The sequence below is a fragment of the Mauremys mutica genome, chromosome 10 (genome assembly GCF_020497125.1).
Source record: "Mauremys mutica isolate MM-2020 ecotype Southern chromosome 10, ASM2049712v1, whole genome shotgun sequence".
Lineage (NCBI taxonomy): Eukaryota > Metazoa > Chordata > Testudines > Geoemydidae > Mauremys > Mauremys mutica.
This window is the reverse complement of record NC_059081.1, coordinates 33,088,515-33,108,533: the sequence shown is the minus strand read 5'-3', so window position 1 is coordinate 33,108,533 and position 20,019 is coordinate 33,088,515. Positions and strand designations below refer to the sequence as shown.

General features: G+C 41.2%; 1 protein-coding gene across 3 annotated transcripts in view; it reads left to right on the top strand.

Annotated features, from left to right (window-relative positions):
- LOC123343344 (fibroblast activation protein alpha) overlaps window positions 1–20,019 on the top strand; it is a 56,579-nt gene that overhangs the window by 1,239 nt on the left and 35,321 nt on the right. For 2 of the 3 annotated variants that reach the window (XM_044978414.1, XM_044978412.1), the window contains exons 2-6: window positions 2,111–2,195; window positions 17,524–17,619; window positions 18,933–19,027; window positions 19,159–19,233; window positions 19,474–19,526. In XM_044978414.1, coding sequence (XP_044834349.1) covers window positions 2,111–2,195; window positions 17,524–17,619; window positions 18,933–19,027; window positions 19,159–19,233; window positions 19,474–19,526 — 404 coding nt within the window. Of the gene's footprint in view, window positions 1–1,680; window positions 1,818–2,110; window positions 2,196–17,523; window positions 17,620–18,932; window positions 19,028–19,158; window positions 19,234–19,473; window positions 19,527–20,019 lie in introns of those variants that run through there. The other variant, XM_044978413.1, reaches the window with a different exon arrangement.

Genomic DNA, 20,019 nt, shown 5'->3' with positions numbered 1-20,019 from the left:
ATTTTCATAATGTAATAAAAATACTGTAATAATAAATAGTGTATACTAAGCACGTCATAATTTTTTTTATATATATTTTGATGATCACTGCTTTTATCATTTATACTCAGGTAAAGGAGAAAATCTCAGGAAATATTCATTTTTAAGAGGGAGTTTGCAAGACTTGACATTTTAGTGAAAGGGGTTCACAGGTTGTTAAAGTTCAGGAACCATTGCACTGCTGTAAGATATCCTATAGGGCCCCTTGCAAGCACCAGAATATGGCACATGCTGGGGCTGGGGCAGGAGATAAGAGAGGCCGTAGTGCAGCACTCTATGGGAGACTGTGGGCAGCCCTGGGTTGTGGAGCTGTCCAAAGGCAGCCCAGGGAGGGCTGCCATTACTTGAAGCAGCTCCCTGGGCTGCCTAGATTAAATGGAGGTCTTGTTTCTGTGGTGTTCAGTGGTCAGTGCTTAAGGTGCTTGTAAGACATCTTTATTCTGTGTCCCGTTCCAACTGACTGTTCATAACAAAAGCTAGAACTTTACTGCCCTCACCTAGACTCCCTTGTCTGACAAACAGGCACAGTCTGCAATATCCCAGGTTCAGTATGACATTATCTCTAAGGGCTGTGTCTACATGTAGGACTTTTTCTAATCTCCCACCATTGTTATTGCACTGGTGCAGCTCTGAGCATAGTTAAATGACATGAAGGTACAAATACCTACGGCCAGTCTACGCAAGTGCTGTCACCTTTTCCTGTCACCAGTGGAGCTGAACTGAAGCTAAAACAATAATCAGAAAATTTGAGAAATGCCTAACTGTATTTACAGTATGCTCTGATTACAGCAGCATGATTTTACTTCTCTTCATTAAGTTCAGTGAGCTTTGGATCAGCCCCTAAATGCCTATGGGGACAGAGGGACATGCACTTCCATGGCTAGAGCACTCACACAGCCAGTTATATGTGTATTGTTTGGCTCACTTAAATGAGCTGAATTGGGGGAGGGGTGTTGTTTTTCCTCAACACTGAAATATCAAGTTTTTTAAAAAAAATTCTTAGCAGCGACGGGGCCAAACAGAAGAAAAATCCAAAGCCCATGGAAGTCAGTGAAAAGACTTCCATTGACTTCAATGGCCTTTGGATCAGGCCCATAGATGTTTCCCATTCAAATCTATACTGTAAAGTCTACTACACAAATTATCATTTTCTCAGAAGTACATATAATAATTTTCTTCACATGCTAAAGAGCTATTGATTTAAAGAAATTAAACAATGTATGTATTTCTGTTCCTCACTCTGCATTTTTTATACAGTCTTCATCTGTTTTTTTTCTCCCCAAAACTAAACATATAAGCATAATATATACAAATAAAAAGAAGTGCTTTACTTTTCCATAATTTGTTACTTCATTAAGAATAGAAATAAGGTCATCATCAATGGGTTCTAAAACCCTGAAGTTTGCCAAAATACACTAAGCTTTTTAGAGACAAACAGCATATATCAACCTTACTGTTGAGTCATAAACCCCATAAGTTTCCGTAAGCAGATGTTGGTTACAGTTTACATGGAGAGGGAGAATATAATTACCACTCCCACAGCAACCCATGGGTCACTTCCGAGCCAAGAACACTCCCAAAAATCTGTTTCTAATTTTCCAGAAAACATTTGAAATTTGGCACAGTTTTCAAAAGTCCGTGGAAAATTTTTTTTCCTGAGGTTTGGCCTCTGACTGTGAAAGCAGAGCCTGCTATTTCAAACTCCTCTCACAGATCCACTGACCAACACCCAGGAGAAAGAATTTTCATTCTTTTAGAATACATCTGGAAAAATGAAGGTCAGTACGTGAACCGAATTCAACCTTTAAAAACTGCTGGATCTGTTGTTGTAAACTTTCTATTGTTGCACAGAGCCAGGCAGTAATCTGTAAGTATTTGCTTCACAGGAGAGAGGAAGCAAAACAGTTCTAAATGTACTACAGGAAGATGTATGCTCGTTGACTTGGATGGATGTCAGCAATTAACTAGAATGCTCTTTTTTTTGTGCTGGGGGTATTTAGTTAAAAACAAAGCTGTAATATATCTACTGCAGAGGACACTCTAAACATAATTATTTGTTTTTATCCTACAGACCCAGCTAAAAATCATATTTGGAGTGATTGTATGCCTTTTGCTTTCCTCATTAGTTATATGCATTATACTACTTCCAGCAAGAGGTAAGACAATTTATAGTGTAATGCATTAAAAACACATCTTGGATGTTGTTTTAAAATAAGTTTAAAAATAAACTATTATTTATTTATTATAAATAAATAATTTTTATAAAAGTATTGTCCTGCCAGTGTTGCTTTCTCAGCTTATAGGAATGTTTTAGTGACAGTTTAAAGTTCCTGAAGAAACGAAGATGCCAGCATATGTTGATACAAGGAGCTCTTTCAAGTGAAAGGCACCTGCATTAACTTTACCGTGCATGACAAATAATGTGCTTTGACAGGGCTGCAAACATAGTTTTCATCATACTCTTATTATCTGTTAGCATTTGTCTTTGGGGCAGTGACACTCTCATGATCTGTTATTTGCTTTGGATTTGAGGAACTTGTATTAGGTTACAGATGGTTGAATAATAATTGTAGAAGATATTTTTACAGTAAAGTATTAGCTCAATGCATTGCTTTTATGAGGGGGAAAGAGGCTTGATTAGTTTGTGACTATTTACAAATGACATAACACGTTTTGTATGAAATGTTAGCCAGCAACGTGTTTCATCATTTGGCTAGCTCTCGAGAAGGGCATGTCACTCTGAGGTTTGCAGATGTCTTATGGACCTGTTCCTCCTTGAGCTAATCACTGTAGCTCCATTTTAAAATAATGGTCTTTGGTATGAAGATTCAGAAAGGTGTGGTCTTAAATTCAGGACCTGAGTGGCAGTGGCCTATTAGCATAGGCAGGTTTTCCAGGTGAGGTGTCTTATAGGAGCTATCTAATTTATATAAGTACTCGCATAACCCCCATAGTATCTTAGTTCCTCCCAAGCATTTAAAAGAAGAAATAATAATAAAAATAGCAGGCTTTTTTCTTTCTTCTCAGCCTAAGGGGAAAATAGCTTGGTTAGTTTATAGGGATTTGTTGCTGTTTTGTTGGGGAGGGGGCGTGTTTTAAATAACTTACTGCAGAGGAGCAAAGTCAAAGGAAGGAGTTTTGAATTTAGTCTCAGAAGTGATGAGATCTATGACCATAAACTTATGTTTTGTGGGAGTGAGTTCCATAGTGTAGATCCAACTACTGTGAAAGTTCTGTCTCCAACTTATGAGCCTCTTTGCATTTTTATTGTGTGTGTGAAACGAAGCTGCTATGGGAGTTGCAATCATGGAGGGAAAAGGGAGTTCTCTGGTAGTTAAGGCTGATCCCATGAGGGGCTTTGAGTATCAGAACAGAGACCTTCATCTAGAACAGGCAAACATTTTGGCCTGAGAGCCACATCTGGATATGGAAATTGTATGGCAAGCCATGAATGCTCACGAAATTGGGAGTTGGGGTATAGGAAGGGGTGAGGGCTTCGGCTGGGGGTGTGGGCTCTGGGGTGGGGCTGGGGATGAGGGTTGGGGATGCAGGAGAGTGCTCCAGGCTGGGACTGAGGAGTTCGGAGGATGGGAGGTGGATCAGGGCTGAGGCAGGGGGTTGGGGCACAGGACGGGGTCAGAGGTGCAGGCTCCGGGCAGCACTTACCTCAAGCAGCTCCTGGAAGCAGCGGCATGTCCTCTCTCCGGCTCCTATGCAGAGGCACGGCCAGGCGGCTCTACATGTTGCTCTGTCCACAGGTACTGCCCCTGCAGCTCCCGTTGGCCATGGTTGCTGGCCAATAGGAGCTGCAGGGGCAGTGCGTGGAGCCCCCTGGCTGCCCCTACGCATAGGAGGCAGAGGAGGGATGTGCTGCTGCTTCCGGGAGTCATGCAGAGCCCCAGCATGTGCGGAGCAGGGCAAGCCCCACACCCTGGTCCCCAGCTGGAGCTCAAGGGTCAGATTAAAATGTCTGAAGGCCTGGATTCAGCCTCTGGGCCATAGTTTGCCCACCCCAGTCTAGACTGTATCCAATGGGGAAACAGTGCCGAAAGCATAGTACTGAGGTGATGTGTTCATGGTGACCCATGATGTGAAGCAGACGGACTGCTGTGTTTTTGGCTAGTTTGTGAAGTATGGTGGACTTTGCTTTTAAGGACTGAGATTCCCAGACTGTGCCTGGCTGGGGCACTGTGAAACTCTTCTTGTTATGCACAGCCAGTTGGAACCAAACACAGAATACAGCAGATCTCTTGTAAGCACCTTAAGCACCGAGAGATCACTGAACACCACGGTTTGAGCATTTTCAGTATGTGAGGTTTAATTCCTAAATAAATTAGTTATGAAAATCAACCTAGCAGTGACAAGTCTGTGGTTTATTATGACCAGGTCTATGGCTGATACGGTGAGGGCACAATCGTCTGGTCTGTTGCAGATGGAAATATGTGTATTTTGTTGCCCCGGCTATTTGGGGATCCAGCAGCACTCAATGAGCAGTAGAGCTTTTTCACCAAGAAATGCAGTTTGGGGTTGACCAAAACAATGAACTCGTTTAACACAAATTCACTGAATAGTTTCAGACAAAAAAAAAAAGTTAGGCTAGATATACAAAAGGACTTTGGCTTCAATCATTCAATCATTTGGCTTCAATCATGAGAATGATTCTATCACCTGTTGGGACTCCCACATCCCAGGTGAGTGCACTATCCAAGTGCAAGTCACTCCTCCACTGTTTATAAATAATTAAATATTCATTGGAACAATTTCTACAGGAGTGACTGAGAAAGACTTACGCCAGAATAGCCAGTAGCCTGGTGGTTAGGGCACTCACCTGGGAGGGGGAAGACCTGGCTCCAAGTCCCTGTTCTAGAATGGGGATTCAGATCTGGTGGGTGCACAAACCACTGGGCTAAAAGTTGTAAGTTTTGTCAATTTAGCCCTTCATTTACTTTGCTTTTATTAAAATGATCAGAACTGAAACAAAACCTTTCATTTTGGGCCAGGCAAAGGGGTTCACTCACCACAGATGCACCTCCTTGTGGCTGGGTCTGGGAATTAACTGATGCCCCATCTAGTGCCCCTTCTGTCACTTGCTCACACTGCGGCCTCTTTCTCTCCCTCTCTCTGTGACTCGGGGTGTTAACTCTTGATGACTTGGCCCGTGGTGGAGCTCACTATATAGTCTCCCCATCCCCCCAGAGTAACAAAGTCCCACCGGATAAGGTGTCCAGATACCATCTCAGACAGTCTTCCATTCCACGTCTCCAGGTCCTGTGCTATTTTCACAGTGGCTGCTAGGGGAATTCAGGCCTGTCCATTTCTCCAGGTTCCAGACCAGGGACCCTAAGAGTAGCAATTCAGGTCTGCTTAGTCTCAAATCCTGTTGCTGTTTCCCTGGGCTCCTTCCTACCACACTTCTCTATCTCCTTGCCTATCTTTGTATTTACCACAGGAGATTCCTCTTCTCCCCATGGCTACTTCACCCTTCTCAGCCTCTTGCTGGACTCCTCAGTTTGGGGTGAGACACCAGGGCTTACTCTTCCCCTGGATCTCCTCCTTGTCCCTAGCCAACTCCCTTTCCTTCTAGGGACAGATTGCAGTCCTCCTCCCTGCAGCTGCGTCCTGTCAGTGGTTTCCCCAGGATTTGAAATTAGGGGGGGTGTTCGAATTTACAGGGGGCGTGTCAGGACCAATGAGATATATAAAAGAGATATGAATAAAGTAAGTGTTTTGTTAGGATTATGCAAATTTAACATAAGAATAATGCAAGTTACACCAAAACACAGAACAGGTCTAGATTTCTAAAAAAATATACATTTAAAAAAAAAGTATTTAATTTAAATTGACTTTTGAAAAGTAAGCCATCATGGGGTAAGAGGAAAGTCCTCTCATGGATCAGTAACTGGTTAAAAATGGGAAACAAAGGGTAGGAATAAATGATCAGTTTTCAGAATGGAGAGAGATAAATAGTGGTATCCCTGAGGGGTCGGTACTGGGACCAGTGCTGTTCAACATATTCATAAATGATCTGGAAAAATGGGTAAACAGTGAGGTGGCAAAATTTGCAGATGATACAAAACTATTCAAGATAGGTAAGTCCCAGGCAGACTGCAAAGAGCTACAAAGGGATCTCACAAAACTGGGTGACTGGGCAACAAAATGGCAAATTAAATTCAATGTTGATAAATGCAAAGTAATGCACATTGGAAAGCAATCTCAACTATACATACAAAATGATGGCATCTGAATTAGCTGTTAACACTCAAGGAAGAGATCTTGGAGTCATTGTGGATAGTTCTCTGAAAACATCCACTCCATGTGCAGCAACAGTCACAAAAGCAAACAATGTTGGGAATCATTAAGAAAGGGATAGATAATAAGAGAGAAAATATCATATTGCCTCTATATAAATTCATGGTACGTGCACACCTTGAATAGTGTGTGTAGATCTGGTCACCCATCCTAAAAAATATATATTGGAATTGGAAAAGGTACAGAGATGGGCAACTAAAATGATGAGGGGTATGAAACAGGAGGAGAGATTAAAGTGACTGGGAATTTTCAGCTTAGAAAAGAGATGACTAATGGGGATATGATAGAGGTCTACAAAATCTTGACTGATGCAAAGAAAGTGAATAAGGAAATTTTATTTAATCCTTCACATAACACAAGAACTAGCAATGAAATTAATAGGCAGCAGATTTAAAAAAAAAACAAAAGGAAGTATTTCTTCACACAATATAAAGTCAACCCAGGGAACTCTTTCCCGGGGGATGCTGTGAAGACCAAAACTATAACAGGATTTTAAAAAGAACTAGATAAATTCCTGGAGAACAGGTCCATCTGTGGCTATTAGCCAGGATGAGAGGGATGCAACACCATGCTCTGAGTGTCCCTAGCCTGTTTGCCAGAAGCTGGGAATGGGCAACAGGGGATGGATCACTTGATGATTCCCTGTTCTGTTCATTCCCTCTGAAACACCTGGCCTTGACCACTGTTGTAAGACAGGGTACTGGACTATATGGACCATGGGTCTGACCCAGTATGACCATTCTTATGTAAAAATTAATTATAATAAAAATGTTTAGTACAGAAACTCCCCAACATAATGACCTCCCAAGATAGCAACAATGTGAGATAACAACCTTGGCAAATACTGCATTTTAAAAATCTTGGCCTACTGGGAAACATATTTATATAAGTTTCCATTCCCAGTCACAAATCTAGCATTCTGGAGCAAAGTGACTAAAATATAGTCCAACAAACAAATGTTTATTTAACATGCCCCTCACTTTTCCCTCCACTGCACTCCACTCACCGGTGTTGCCCTTGGTCAGTGGAGACTCAGAGTTCAGAGGTGCTTTCACGTGAGTACACCTTCCAGGTGGGGGACAAAAAGGCACAGTTTGCTCTGGCCACGGCTGTTCATTGTGCCACCGTTCATTCCACCACTCTGTTGCCAATGGCCCTGCACAGTCACCTTCTGCTGTCACCTACCACTGTGACCTCTGCGAGTTGGTCTCTTTAGGTTCCACCAGCTCTCAGTGATTTCAGCTGAGCCCTCAGTGCAGGAACCTCGCTGCTAGTGCAGTCTGGGCTGTCTCTTACACAAAAACACTGTCCCCACAGGAACACTGTCCCCACAACAGGACTAAGCACTTAGACCTGATTGTCAGTGATTTCAGCTGCAGTGGTCACTTAACAGAACAAAAGACTATCTATTGGAGCCTAATCAGTTCTGTCTTTAAACAGTGGAGAGGGACAGGTCCCCACCCTCTCTCATGATGCCTTCAAATCATCACAGGCTAAGTACAGTTCTACTGCCCTTTACTCATACAATAAGAACAACATTTCATTTCCCCCCCCCCACATTCAAGTGGTTTGTAACCCAGCCCCAGCCAAAATCTATCACTTGGACAACGCAGCTCTGATTGCTGGATACCTAGGTAGATTAGGTGTGAATGTAAATATAATCTGGCCCTGAAGCCTTAGCCCCCAGCTCATCACCAGCTGTCAGGGAGAACCCATTTCGACTTTGCTTACAAATCATCATTTGAAATTATTAGGTTGGCCAACATCACCGAAATGAATGCACTGACATAATAAAAAACAGCTGTATAAGGAAGCAAGGAAGCTAGTCTATGTTCATACTTTTCAAATCTATTATACTTTTTCATATACACATATTTTATCATACACTGTATAAGCTTTTAAAGTGTGTATTAATGTTTCCGTTTAAATTCAGATTTCCAAACAGTCACTAAATTGGTATGTAACTAGCTCACAAAACTGGGGGTGGGGGGGTTGGGAAAATTCAGGGGGGGTGTAGGGAAATCACTGCTTCCTGTTCTCATTTCCTGGTTTATACTCCTAGCCCAGATTCTCCCCCACCTGGGCTTCATCTGCAGCTCGGCCTTCTTAATCACTAACTATCGTCTGGGTGCAGCATATAAAGTTAATTGTCCACCTTAACCCACTCGGGGCTTGTAGGGGTGGACATCCCATTACAAATAGAATGACGCAAACTAAAATTTTGATCAATTTCTGCAATTCACTGAGAATTCTGAAAAATTTCAATTTTGGTTTGGGTTGAACGAATTTTTTTTCTAAATTTAGTAACAATTTTTTTTTTAACTTCCAGCAAACCAAAAAACCAGTCAATCACCCACCTCTAGGGAGGAGTCCAAAAGGACCCAAAGATTGAGAACTGGATTAACTCTCAGAAAGTAGCTGCTGCAGATAGTGGGGGATGCTACGGAGGAGACAAACACTTCAGAACACTTTCCCTTTCCTACTAGCGTCACCTCAGTCTTGCTTAACTTCACCTTTAGCCATTTCTTCATCCAGATTTTGAGCTCCAGCTAAGCACTGAGAAAGCTGGGAGATGATGCTCTTTATGGTGGATGTCAAGGCAATGCAGAGCTGCATGTCATTTATGTACTGCTGGCACTGCAGCCCATATTGTCTCACCAGTTCTTCCCAAGGCATCTAGCAGCCCAGAACCTGCATCCAGCTCACCAGATCACTTTATTTGGCCTGCCACAGACCCAGCTCAGTGCAGGGAATCCAGTGATACCAGGGCCAGGAAGAGGACTGGGCATTATGCGGGGAGGGCCACACTAGCATGCAGATGTGTGCATCATGTGGTGATAGTCAACAGGTGAGAACAGGAAACAGGGATGGGAATCGCCACTGCTTGGTGACAAACCTGGGAGCAAGACCTGACCTCCTATCCCTTCCCACGTCACACTCCCCTGGGCCAGAACCCAAACCTTTCCCTACCATGTCACATCCCCCTTGCCCGCCAAAGGGTTTTAGTGGATTTTATGGCCCTCTACTACCATAAAGTTGCCCATCCATGATATAGAGGTTGAATAATGATGATGATAAGGTCTCTCAGCGAGTTCGACAGATGAGCTAGAGTTAGTTATTTTGGGTCTTGAGACAACACCAAAGACCAGTTTGGGACCTGCAACCCCTCTACAAGTGCCACAGGTGAAGACTATTGTAGATGAATGTGCACTACTTTTAGCTTTATGCCTTGCACATCTCTCCTTAACTGCAACAATCTGCTGTGTCTTGAAATCTTTCAGTCCAAGGTGGCAGAGCTGCTGCCATTGGATCTTGTCACAGGCTTTTGGGTTTTCACAACAAATGTTTTGGTGGCTTCAGAGCTTGGCAACTGACTCTTGCTGATGGTCACTCTGACAATTTTTCCTAAAATACATAATTAACTTTAGGAAAAACAAATGAATATGCACATACACATGTCCAAATCATTGTAATTTATTTCTGTAGGGTTTTTTTTGAAGACGCAGTAATAAAAATAATCTACAGTTGTCTATTCTTTACTGGAACTAAATACAATGGAAACACAAATAAGGTGCTTTCCACATTCTTGTCTTTTTTGTTATTGTTTCTTTTGCTCTTTTTCTTTCTTTCTTTTTTTTTTAGACTTGCTGGCTAGTAAGTCTACCGCTATGATAAGTGATACTTGTATGTTAATATCACTTTTCATAGCCTCCTAGCTAGCTACTAAATCTGCTGTGGAAAGTGATATTAACAAACATACAAATATCACTTTTCACAGCAGACTTACTCAGCCCCGGAACAAATTAAGCCCTGGATGGGGAGGTGGGTAGGGAGGCAGCGGGACCACAGGTGATAGGAGAATGGATGGGGGCCAGAGCCTGCCGCTGCACAGCCTGAGGACAGAGCCTGAAAGCCTGCACCCAGGGGCCTGGGACAGGGCCCGGGGAAGCACCTCAAGGGCCGGAGATGGAGCCTGAAGCCCTGTGGCAGGAGCCTGCTGCCCACCACTCCAGGGCTGAAGCCAACCCCAGGAAGGTAGGGAACTCACTGGCTGTCTGCTTCTCTAATTTTTGTGTCTCCAGTGGCGGGAAGGCCCAACCCCAGCTGGTGGTCCCAGGAGAGGGGTTGCTGCTTTGTCCCCTCTCCCAATCCCTACCCAGAAGGATGTGGCTGTGAGAAAAGGCCCTGGTGGCTGCATTTGAGAAATACCTGGAGGGGTTGAGGTCAACATTGTGAGATTGGAGGTTGGCCATGACAGTGTCTTTGAATGTTTTCTTGGTCTGCTCCCAAACGAGTTCCAGTCTGCAATTCTCTGTAAAAGACGGCCTTTGGTGTTCTACTGCCAGACATACTGACCACATGACAGAATCATCTGAGATGCACTCTCACTATAAAAACTTCAATGCCTGTGATATTACAGCACTGAAGGACCTCGGTGTTTAGAATCAAATCTTGCCATTTAATTCCTTTTATCTGCAGTAGGTGGAATTGATCCAAACATTTTATGCGGTGTTGCTAAGTAGTCTATGTATGGCAGCCACAGAGGAGTGTGATGATGACGATGGCACAATAAACATCAGTTTTTGTTTGCAGTCTCACCCAGTGTTCATTCCAGAGATGATGCTGAAGTCTTCCGAAGGCATTGGTGGCTGAACCAATACACTCGGTAATGTTGTCATCAATCTCATGAAATGACACTGCCTACATAGCAAAATTTGTCAACAAGCTTGTGTGGAACATCATTGAAGGACACAACTGGCATAGTTGCAGTACTTCTCAGTTGAGGCTGGACCGTGACTTCTGGCTTCTTTAGGCTAATTCTTAAGCCAAAAAGTTTTGCTGAATGCACAAAGCAGTTGAATAATAATAGGACTGAACCTTGTGAGACTCTACAGGTGAGAGCTTTGTAGACGGAGGAAAAGGTGCCTAGCAATCTACTGGGTTCAGTCAGATTGGAAGGAAATGAGTAATTTCACAAAGTTTCCCTTCATCTCATCAGCTTCTTGGAGGTGAGAGGAATATTTGGTAAGGTGTATAAGATATCACAAAAAAGTCCAGCTTAATGGATTTGGATGTGTTTATCCTGTCCATGGACAAGTGCTGGCTTGGCATCAGGCTCTGCCCAAAGCCTCACTGAGAGGAAACAGGAATTGCTAATACCAGGTCAAACTAGTGATTAGTTCCAATATCCATCAACTACAGTTCCCATCAGTCTCCAGTACCAGATGCTTTAGAGGAAGATTCAAGAAATTCTGTTTAAGAACAATTATGGGTTAACTCGTCCATATGTGAGTATCTCCTTAATCCCAAGCAGTTAGTCTTTGGTATTGGCCCATCAATATAAGGGTTTATACTCCTTATGCTTTTTTTACTCTAGCTAATGGAACTGTGGATGTTATCTCTATCTATATAAAGATCCAATTTGTCCTTGAATCCTACTGAACTGTAGCTGTTTCCAGAAACAGATGTATGAGTTTTTTGTGGCTGCAAATCTTGCAAGTCAGACAAGAACAGGAAATAGATGGTGAGTCAGAATTTTATGTTTCACAACACTGCTTAACTGTGAGAAGTTGGAGTTCTTGAAAGAGGATTAACTCCATTGGAGGCTTACCTAGGAAGAAAGCTAAGTTCCCTCTTCCAAAATAAACAGAAAGATGTAATCTGTAAATACTATGTGAATTATAAGAAGAATTTAATAACAACACTGGGAGGGGGGGAACTGCCATCAAGTTTGCTAATGGAGAACCAAGAAATTCACAATTTTTCTTTCAGAGAATTTAACATAAAATGTAGTTGCAGTTTACGTGATTTCCCTGTATTTGTAATTTTGATTACATGTATTTGATTACATTTTGATTACAAGTATTCTAATACTTAAAACTTCTGAAAATATGAAATATTACATATTACATATTTATAATGAGAGCTATCTTTCCTGCTTTCTTTAGGAAACTAAAATTTTGTGGCTTGAAAACTGCTGATTTTCACTCAGAAATGATCATCCTCTTTAAAAAAACTTTCTTTTTTGCTTAGAAAATGGGCCTGCTGCGACTCCACCTCACCTTATCTCCTGATCTCTGGCCTTGACTCTTGCCTCCTGACTCTAGCCTGGTACTACTTCTGATCTCTGGTCTTGGACCCTGGCCTAACTGTGACCCCAAAACTTGCTTATTGAACTTGGCTCTAGTAATTCCTCCGACTCCTGCTTACTGACTACCATCCCTGATGTGTGGACTCCAGCCCAGCTGTGGCTGATAGGTCAGACCGCCTACACCCCAATCCCTTACATTATGTCTGCACCCACACCCCCAAATGCAAGTGAATATGCAAATCAGAAAGGATACTAGTCAATCATTATGCAGGTCTGATTACCAATAGAGGGAAGTTCACAAACAGCAATTTAGGATACACTAGTAGGGTGCATGATGCCCTGGTATTCTGGAGATCTGGCATCTTCAAATTTGGACAATCTGGGACTTTATTCCTACCAATAATATGGATATCAAAGGGGTGTCTAGTGACCACCATTATTTTGGGAGAGCCAGTTTATCTATAATGTACTGCCCTGATTCATGAAACCCTCCCCTGGTATGGGAGCACCTGGCAGAAGAAGGTTAAATTAAACACACAGCAGTTGATGGATGGTGGTAGAATGTACATTTGTTCAACTGAAGGCAAGATGGTGCTGCCTACAAAGCCGTTTGGATGCCAGCATGTATAATGCCATTAATGTTATTCTGCAAAACATATGTGAGGATGGGGGGAAATGTTAGGAGTGGGTTGATGTCTGTGCTGGTGTAGAGGCCTGTATATGCAGCCAGAAAGTGCACCTCTGAAAACTGGTGCTGGAGCCAGAAGAGCAAAGGAACTAAGGACTGGTTTGTGTCCGCATCCTTGATTGGGAGTGGGAAATGTGATTATGATAATAGAACATGTGCGCACAATACTAGTGCACTGTGTCAATTTACCTTTGAGAGAATCAAATTTATGTATTGTTAATCTGAAACTTTATTAAAAGCTTGGCTTTAAAGTTCCTGTCTCTGTAGCACTCATACATCAAGGGATTGGACAGCAAAATAGAAGTAAAACACACAAATCACAGTTTGGGATATAAAAGAAATATGCAACATAAAGGTCATATATTGTCACAGTTAGCTGTGTGCATAGAGCAATGATTAAATGTGGTAATGTTCAGTTATTATGAGGATGGAAAATGTTGGGCAGGTGTCAAGATTATGTTGTAAGACAGAATGACCAGCATAGCGTGCTGTGTAGTACACCATTCTGCATAACCTGACATCACTGGGAGTGTTGTGTGTGCAAGGAATGCACAATGACACCTTCTTTATAAAGGCGAAGGAACTATAGAGAACTAAAATCAAGACAGTGTGTTTTAGACGAGAAAGAGTGTTTGAGAGTCAAGAACCTTTGATTTCTACTGCCAGCTCTGCTACTGATTTCCTGTTTGTCCTTGGACAATTTGCTTCATCTCTTTACCCTATTTCTTTGTCTTTACAATGAGAATAAAAATAGCTACTTATCTAATTTGTAGGGACATTGTAAGGGTTAGTCAATGTTTATACAGTACTTTGAACATGTAAAGCACTCTAAATGCTAGTATATATTTTGCATGCCTATGAAACTAAAATAGTGATTAGATCAAACTAAATTTATTTTAAGACATAATGGGCCTAATCAGAGCTGTTCCAGCAACAGAATCCAAAATGAGGATTCATAAGTGCTGGAGCTAGGCATGCATGGGGTGCTGTTGCACCCTCTGCCATGAAATGGTTTCCATTACCGTATATACAGGGTTCACAGTTTGGTTCAATGGCTCTCAGAACTCCCACTATACAAATTGTTCCTGAACCCCAGCAAGGATTAAAAACTCACACAAAAGTTATGGAAGGCTTTGAAAGATGAGGAAGAAATGAAGACACATTATTTCTTTGTGGAACATGATTTCAAGGACTAATTATTGAAATGATCTTTAGCTATACAAAAGGAGTCAGAAAACCGCAAATAATTAAAGCTGCTGCCTTAATTAGAGCATTTAAATGCCTCTTCAGTTGCTTATGAACAAGCATTCAAAATGATAAGTAGTCAGCAAACTGGAAGTAAGAAACACTGGCATTCAATTTTCTTAAAGTGGGATGCTGGAAATTTAAGAAGAAATGGATATGTTTAGCAGCTGTGCTAAGTTAGCGGATGTACCAAGTTATGGGAGAATATACTGTGTGTGAGAGTGATGTGGTTAAAAGAGTATTTAAAGAGTCTAGTCAGTTGATGTGAGAATTAAGACAAATGGAGGTCACCAGCTTGATCAGTGATGCTGCTTGTATCCTTTGTAAGAATTCTATTCTAGATTCTGTAAGGACCTTTAAATAAATACTAAGACTAAGACTTTTGCCTAATAAAGGTATCAAATAGGACTGCAGGTTTTGGCCCTTAGAGTGCACAATTATAGAAATAAATCTTATTAATGGGTTTGTAATAGCTTTAAAATCATAATTCATGTAGAGAATTTAATCTGGAAAGTATATGGTAGGTCAAGACATTTTAAGTATCCATTCATTTGGTGTTGAGAGGTGGTGGTGAAGAAGCTGATTTTTGGCAATTATTTAACATCATTTCAGTAAGAGTTTGTAATCGTCTCTTCTTTTTTAATATATTACGGCTTTCAGTAAAATATTATCCTGCTACTCACAAGGAGAATTAACTTCTTCGTGAACATATATGGATATTTTCTGAGCTTACTGCTAGCTCTGTGGGTTTTTGGTTTGGTTTGGTTTGGTTTTTGTACTTGTATGTTTCTGCCTGTGGATTGTCATTTGCTTTTATTTAGCTTCACAGCTTCCTTCTGCAGGCAAAAACAGTGTCAACAGTCAATCTGACATATGTTTTCTACAGTAAGTAAGTTACTTAGCAGAAGAACCACGCATTGTCATTGTAAAGTATACCATAAAAGTCAATGCAAAGCAACATTTCACAGGGAGTCAAAATGTGGCCTTAACAGAGAGAGAAAATAGAGGCAAAGTTGAAACTGCAGTGCAGTAAATCATCAGGATTGAATGGCATTCACCTCAGAGTTCAGAAAGAAACGACAGGATGAAGCAGCAGAGATACTCTCTAATAGCCCAATACTGAACCCATTGAAGACAACGGCAAAAATCCCATCGACTGCAGTGGGAGTAGGATTAAGTCCAAGGAGCACCCAAAGAGTGGAAAGCTGCTTATACAGTGGCAACCTTCAAAAACAGAGCCGAAGGAGTACCTAGAATTTACACACAGATAAGCCTGACCAGAAGATGACTGTCTTTATCAGACGGCGTTTCACGTGTTCTGCACATTACAAGTGTTTTGTGTAATCTTTCTGGAAGATTTTTATTTTATTTTATTTTATTTTATTTTTTGCTTCTCATGAATGAACCTGAATTTCTCATATTCCTTAACTTTGCACGTACGTGACCCAGGGCTTTCAGTATTGCTCTCTGCTGATTCACACTGATATGTTTTTTGTTTTACCCAAAAAACCGCAAACATCTTTTGTGCTTGGTTTTTAAACAAGTGTTTAAATAGTCACTTCATACATCAATAACTAGTTTGCAAATTAAACTGTGTGGCCCTAGCAGAAGCAGCCAAGGTTGCAATTGCAACAGGCTGTAATGAAGTTTTAGAGAGGCCAACTCCCTTCCAAAATCATTACAAATTGTGTTTTTCAGCAGCAAATAAACAAATTGTTGTTCATTTTACTACATCTGCTCTGGCTTGGCTGGCAATTCAAACTCAAATCTCTTGCCTTTCTTGTAAAAATATCTGTCATAGAACTACCGGATTAGATGAAAAGCCCAGCAGCCTGTCCTCTCAGCACTAACTTCCTCTGCACTCCCCACTCAATACAGGCACACGTTCCAGCTCCTCTCCCAAGAAATTATGCAGAGGATGTTAACTAGGCCCATTCCCCTACCATGTGCTTGGCAGCTTGTTTCTATTGCTCTTTCAGCCTCATCTTCTCCTCTATCTCTGAGGTGACTTGGTTCTGTTTGCTCCACTCCGATTATGCCTCTGAAGCTATCCTCCTCTGTGACTGGGAGCTCAGTGGTTCTGTGACTAACGTCACTAGGCTCATTCCTGTTCTCCCCCGTCACCCTTGTCTGGCAGACAAGAAAGTTGACAGATAACCCAAGGCTTCTGGTCAGTAGGATTTTCCCAGGCACCTGTCTGGGCACTGTGAAGGGGAGGGTGGAGACCACACAGTTAAGCACTATTCAGAAGCCCATTTATGTAGTGTCATATGCATGGCCCATCTGGGAGAAGGGCAATGTAGTGATAGTCACTGCTATAGAGGGAGATCAGACTAGGGGAGAAGAACTGATCTTTGAACATTCACTTGATTTCTAAAATTCAGTTTATTAGATTTATGAAATCGTTCTCCAGTTTTATTTCTAGCTCTATATATGTATGTGTTGCTTTCTTCTGGCTACACAAAGAAATAAGCATAGATGATTATGATAATCTTTCAAGTCTTATATCCAGCTTCTAACTCTTGGTAAGAACATTGAAAAGTTTGTAAAGAGTGAAACTGGCTGGTTCAGGGGACTGGTCATGGGATACAGAACCTTTCACCTCTCAGTTATTGGTTGAAATCTAGCGGTGGTGAGCAATGATTTAAAGTGGCTATTTGACTCTTTGGTGGCCTAGGTACAGGGCTTATTTGAAATCATATGTGGGTTCCTGTAACCATTAAAACAGGCATCTTCACACCCTACACAAGTTCAGGAAACCCATGCCCTCTTTAAAAACTGTTGAGTGCCCCTGGAAATGGTGTGGGGAGGGGTTCTCCTGCCTTCATGGTGTCTCCAGCTACATAGGTCCATCTCTGTTTATGTGAAATGAATTCTCCTCAGTCTAGTTCCTAGCTTCTTATCCCTTGAGGCAGTTCATCCAGAAGAAGGTTGAAGGATGCTGTCAGGGCAATGATGGAAAGCTTTCCCTGGTGCTGCCTCTGCTTTGCCTGATCTGGGAATTACTGGAACACTACATTCTTCAGGGCTTCTCATGGCACTAAGTTTCTGGAATAGAGGAAAAGCTCAGCTAGCAACAATTTCTATTTTGCTTCTCAATCCACGCAGGTGTTATTAATAACTCTCTCCTCTCTCTACCTTATTTCTAAAGTTTCCAACTCAGATGACAATCCTAGGGCTTTTACGTTGGAAGATTATTTGAATGGAAAGTTTCAGTACAAAACATTTTTTCCATACTGGATTTCAAGTAAGTGAAGATATTTTTTTGTGGCTACGTATAATTTTTAATATGTATTTTCTGGCTGGTTTACACAGACTGAGGCCTGGTCTATACTATAAAATAAAGTTGGTTTAACTACATCAGTGAGGGGTGTGAAAAATCCATACCCCGCGTAGTGTAGTTAAGATGATCTAAGTGCCTGTGTAGGCAACTCTAGGTTGATGTAACAATTCTTCTGTCGGCCTAGCTACCACCTCTCAGGGAGGTGGATTATCTATGCCAGCAGGAGAAGTGCTACAGCATCGCAGCAGTGCCGTTATAGCATTTTACATGTAGACAAGCCTTCAGAAACATATTTTCTCTGTGATGTCTGTTGCTCTGAGTGAATGCTCACTGCTAAATTAAAGGTACAAAATCACAGCTGAAGCTCAGCTTTCTGTGGAAGAAACCTCAAGTATTTAACCCAAAAGCAGAAAGAGGATTCTTATAATAGTTTCTGTTTTCTTAATCTTTTATCAATTTACAGGACATTGTTTTATTGAACTTGTTTCCATTAGATGCATTGAACATTCATCTCTTAAAGAGTCTGTTTTCTTTTATCTTTGGTTTCACTGATAAACCAATTATACTTTCAATAGATAATGACTGATAATCTTTTACTTACGGGCCCAACACTGCCACGCTTAGTTACGTTGAGCATTCTTGTCTGCTCTCTTATGATAGAAAATACTATACCCTTGACACCTGCAGAGTCCCTTTGAATGAGGCCTTTTGTTCAGGTTTTACATAGGAGTTAAGTATTCGACTCTAAGTGAGTTCTTTAAAATAAATATATGAAGTTAAATATTAAGCACCTGAGTTCAGTAGCACATGTGTAATTAAGCCGGAATTTGGCCCATATGATCCTTCTTTACACCATATTGTGCAGTGCTAGTATTATCTACAAAATCTGTATAAAATGGAGAATAGTCAGGTGAAATTCAAAGCCAGGATTTTGAATCTTCTTCCCTTAGTGAGTTTAAATGAGATATCCTGTGTTATGGACCCTAAAATGGGTCAAATCCTGGCAAGTTTGGGCAGTCATAATTCAGAGCAGAAATTGGCTTCATAGCTATCAAGTAACTGCCATATCACTGGCTGTGCAGTGTAATTTCAGCACGTATCTGAGTGTTCAAAGGCCAGATCATTGTGTAATTTGGTGCTGTTATGGAATTACAAAATAAGGCAAAACTTATTTTTATACTGATTTCAACAGACATTTGTTCTTGAACTGCTCAACTGCCAAAGAGGGACTATACTCTGATGAACACTTTTATTTCACAATATCTTTTGACCAACAGGTCATGAATATCTTCACCAGACAGCAGAAGATAATGTTATTCTCTATGATGTTGAAACTGAGGACTCAACTACCATCTTGACTAATGACACACTTGTATGTATCATTGCCGTTTAAAAAATAAATAGAAGATTGTTGTTTTAAAAACTTCCATGTAAATACAAATGGATTTAAATATTCAGATATTTAGTATGTGCTGGAATCTAATCAACTTCTCAATCTTTCAGAGAAAAATTAATGCCTCAAACTATGCATTATCTTCTGATAAACAATTTATAGTTCTGGAAAGCGATTACACAAAGGTAATTCCTTTTTTTTTTATTACTTGGCTGAAAATTCTGCCTTTTAACATCTGATATTTTATAGGTTGTGGTAACATATTACTCAACATGAGATCAAGAAGCATTAATAGTAGGCTAGAGAGGTGAATTAAATTAAACTACCGTATAGCATGGGGTGGTGTGTAGGCCCAAGGAGAGCACTCAGAGGCATTATAGCTCAGAGATAATAATTTTTTTTTCTGATTTACTCATTTTTTGCAGCTTTGGAGATACTCTTATACAGCATCATACCACATTTATGATCTTCAATACAGGTAAAGCCTGATACCTGTTTCTCACATAACTATAGCTACATAAATTCTCCAGATGTGTGCTTGCTAGCATTTCCATTAGAAAGCTCTCTTCTGATATTAGTATTGCACTGTTCTGTTGTTGCTTCAGTCTCTCAATTCAGAAATTACCCTGAAAAAAATGTATGGTGGGAAAATCCCCCTATCTTTTCACCACTAGGCATCTTGGGGCTATCTGATCTGTGATTGCTTGAATCTCTGACTACTCAGAATTTTCTAGTCCCTCCTTCTGTCCTTTATCCATCTTCTTGATTTGATTTTTCCTTCCATTCTGACTGCTCTCTTACATTGCTGGGAAGGTGCTGGCAGGGGGTTGCTGCAGCTTGGGTGCTGAAGAAAGTCATTGCACATGGCACTGCAGCTGCTCTCCTGAAGTACACAGGCACTGCTGATGCCTCCTGCTGATGCTTTGCTGGCTCCTCATAGGTGATGCCACATGATAGGTCCATGGAACTTC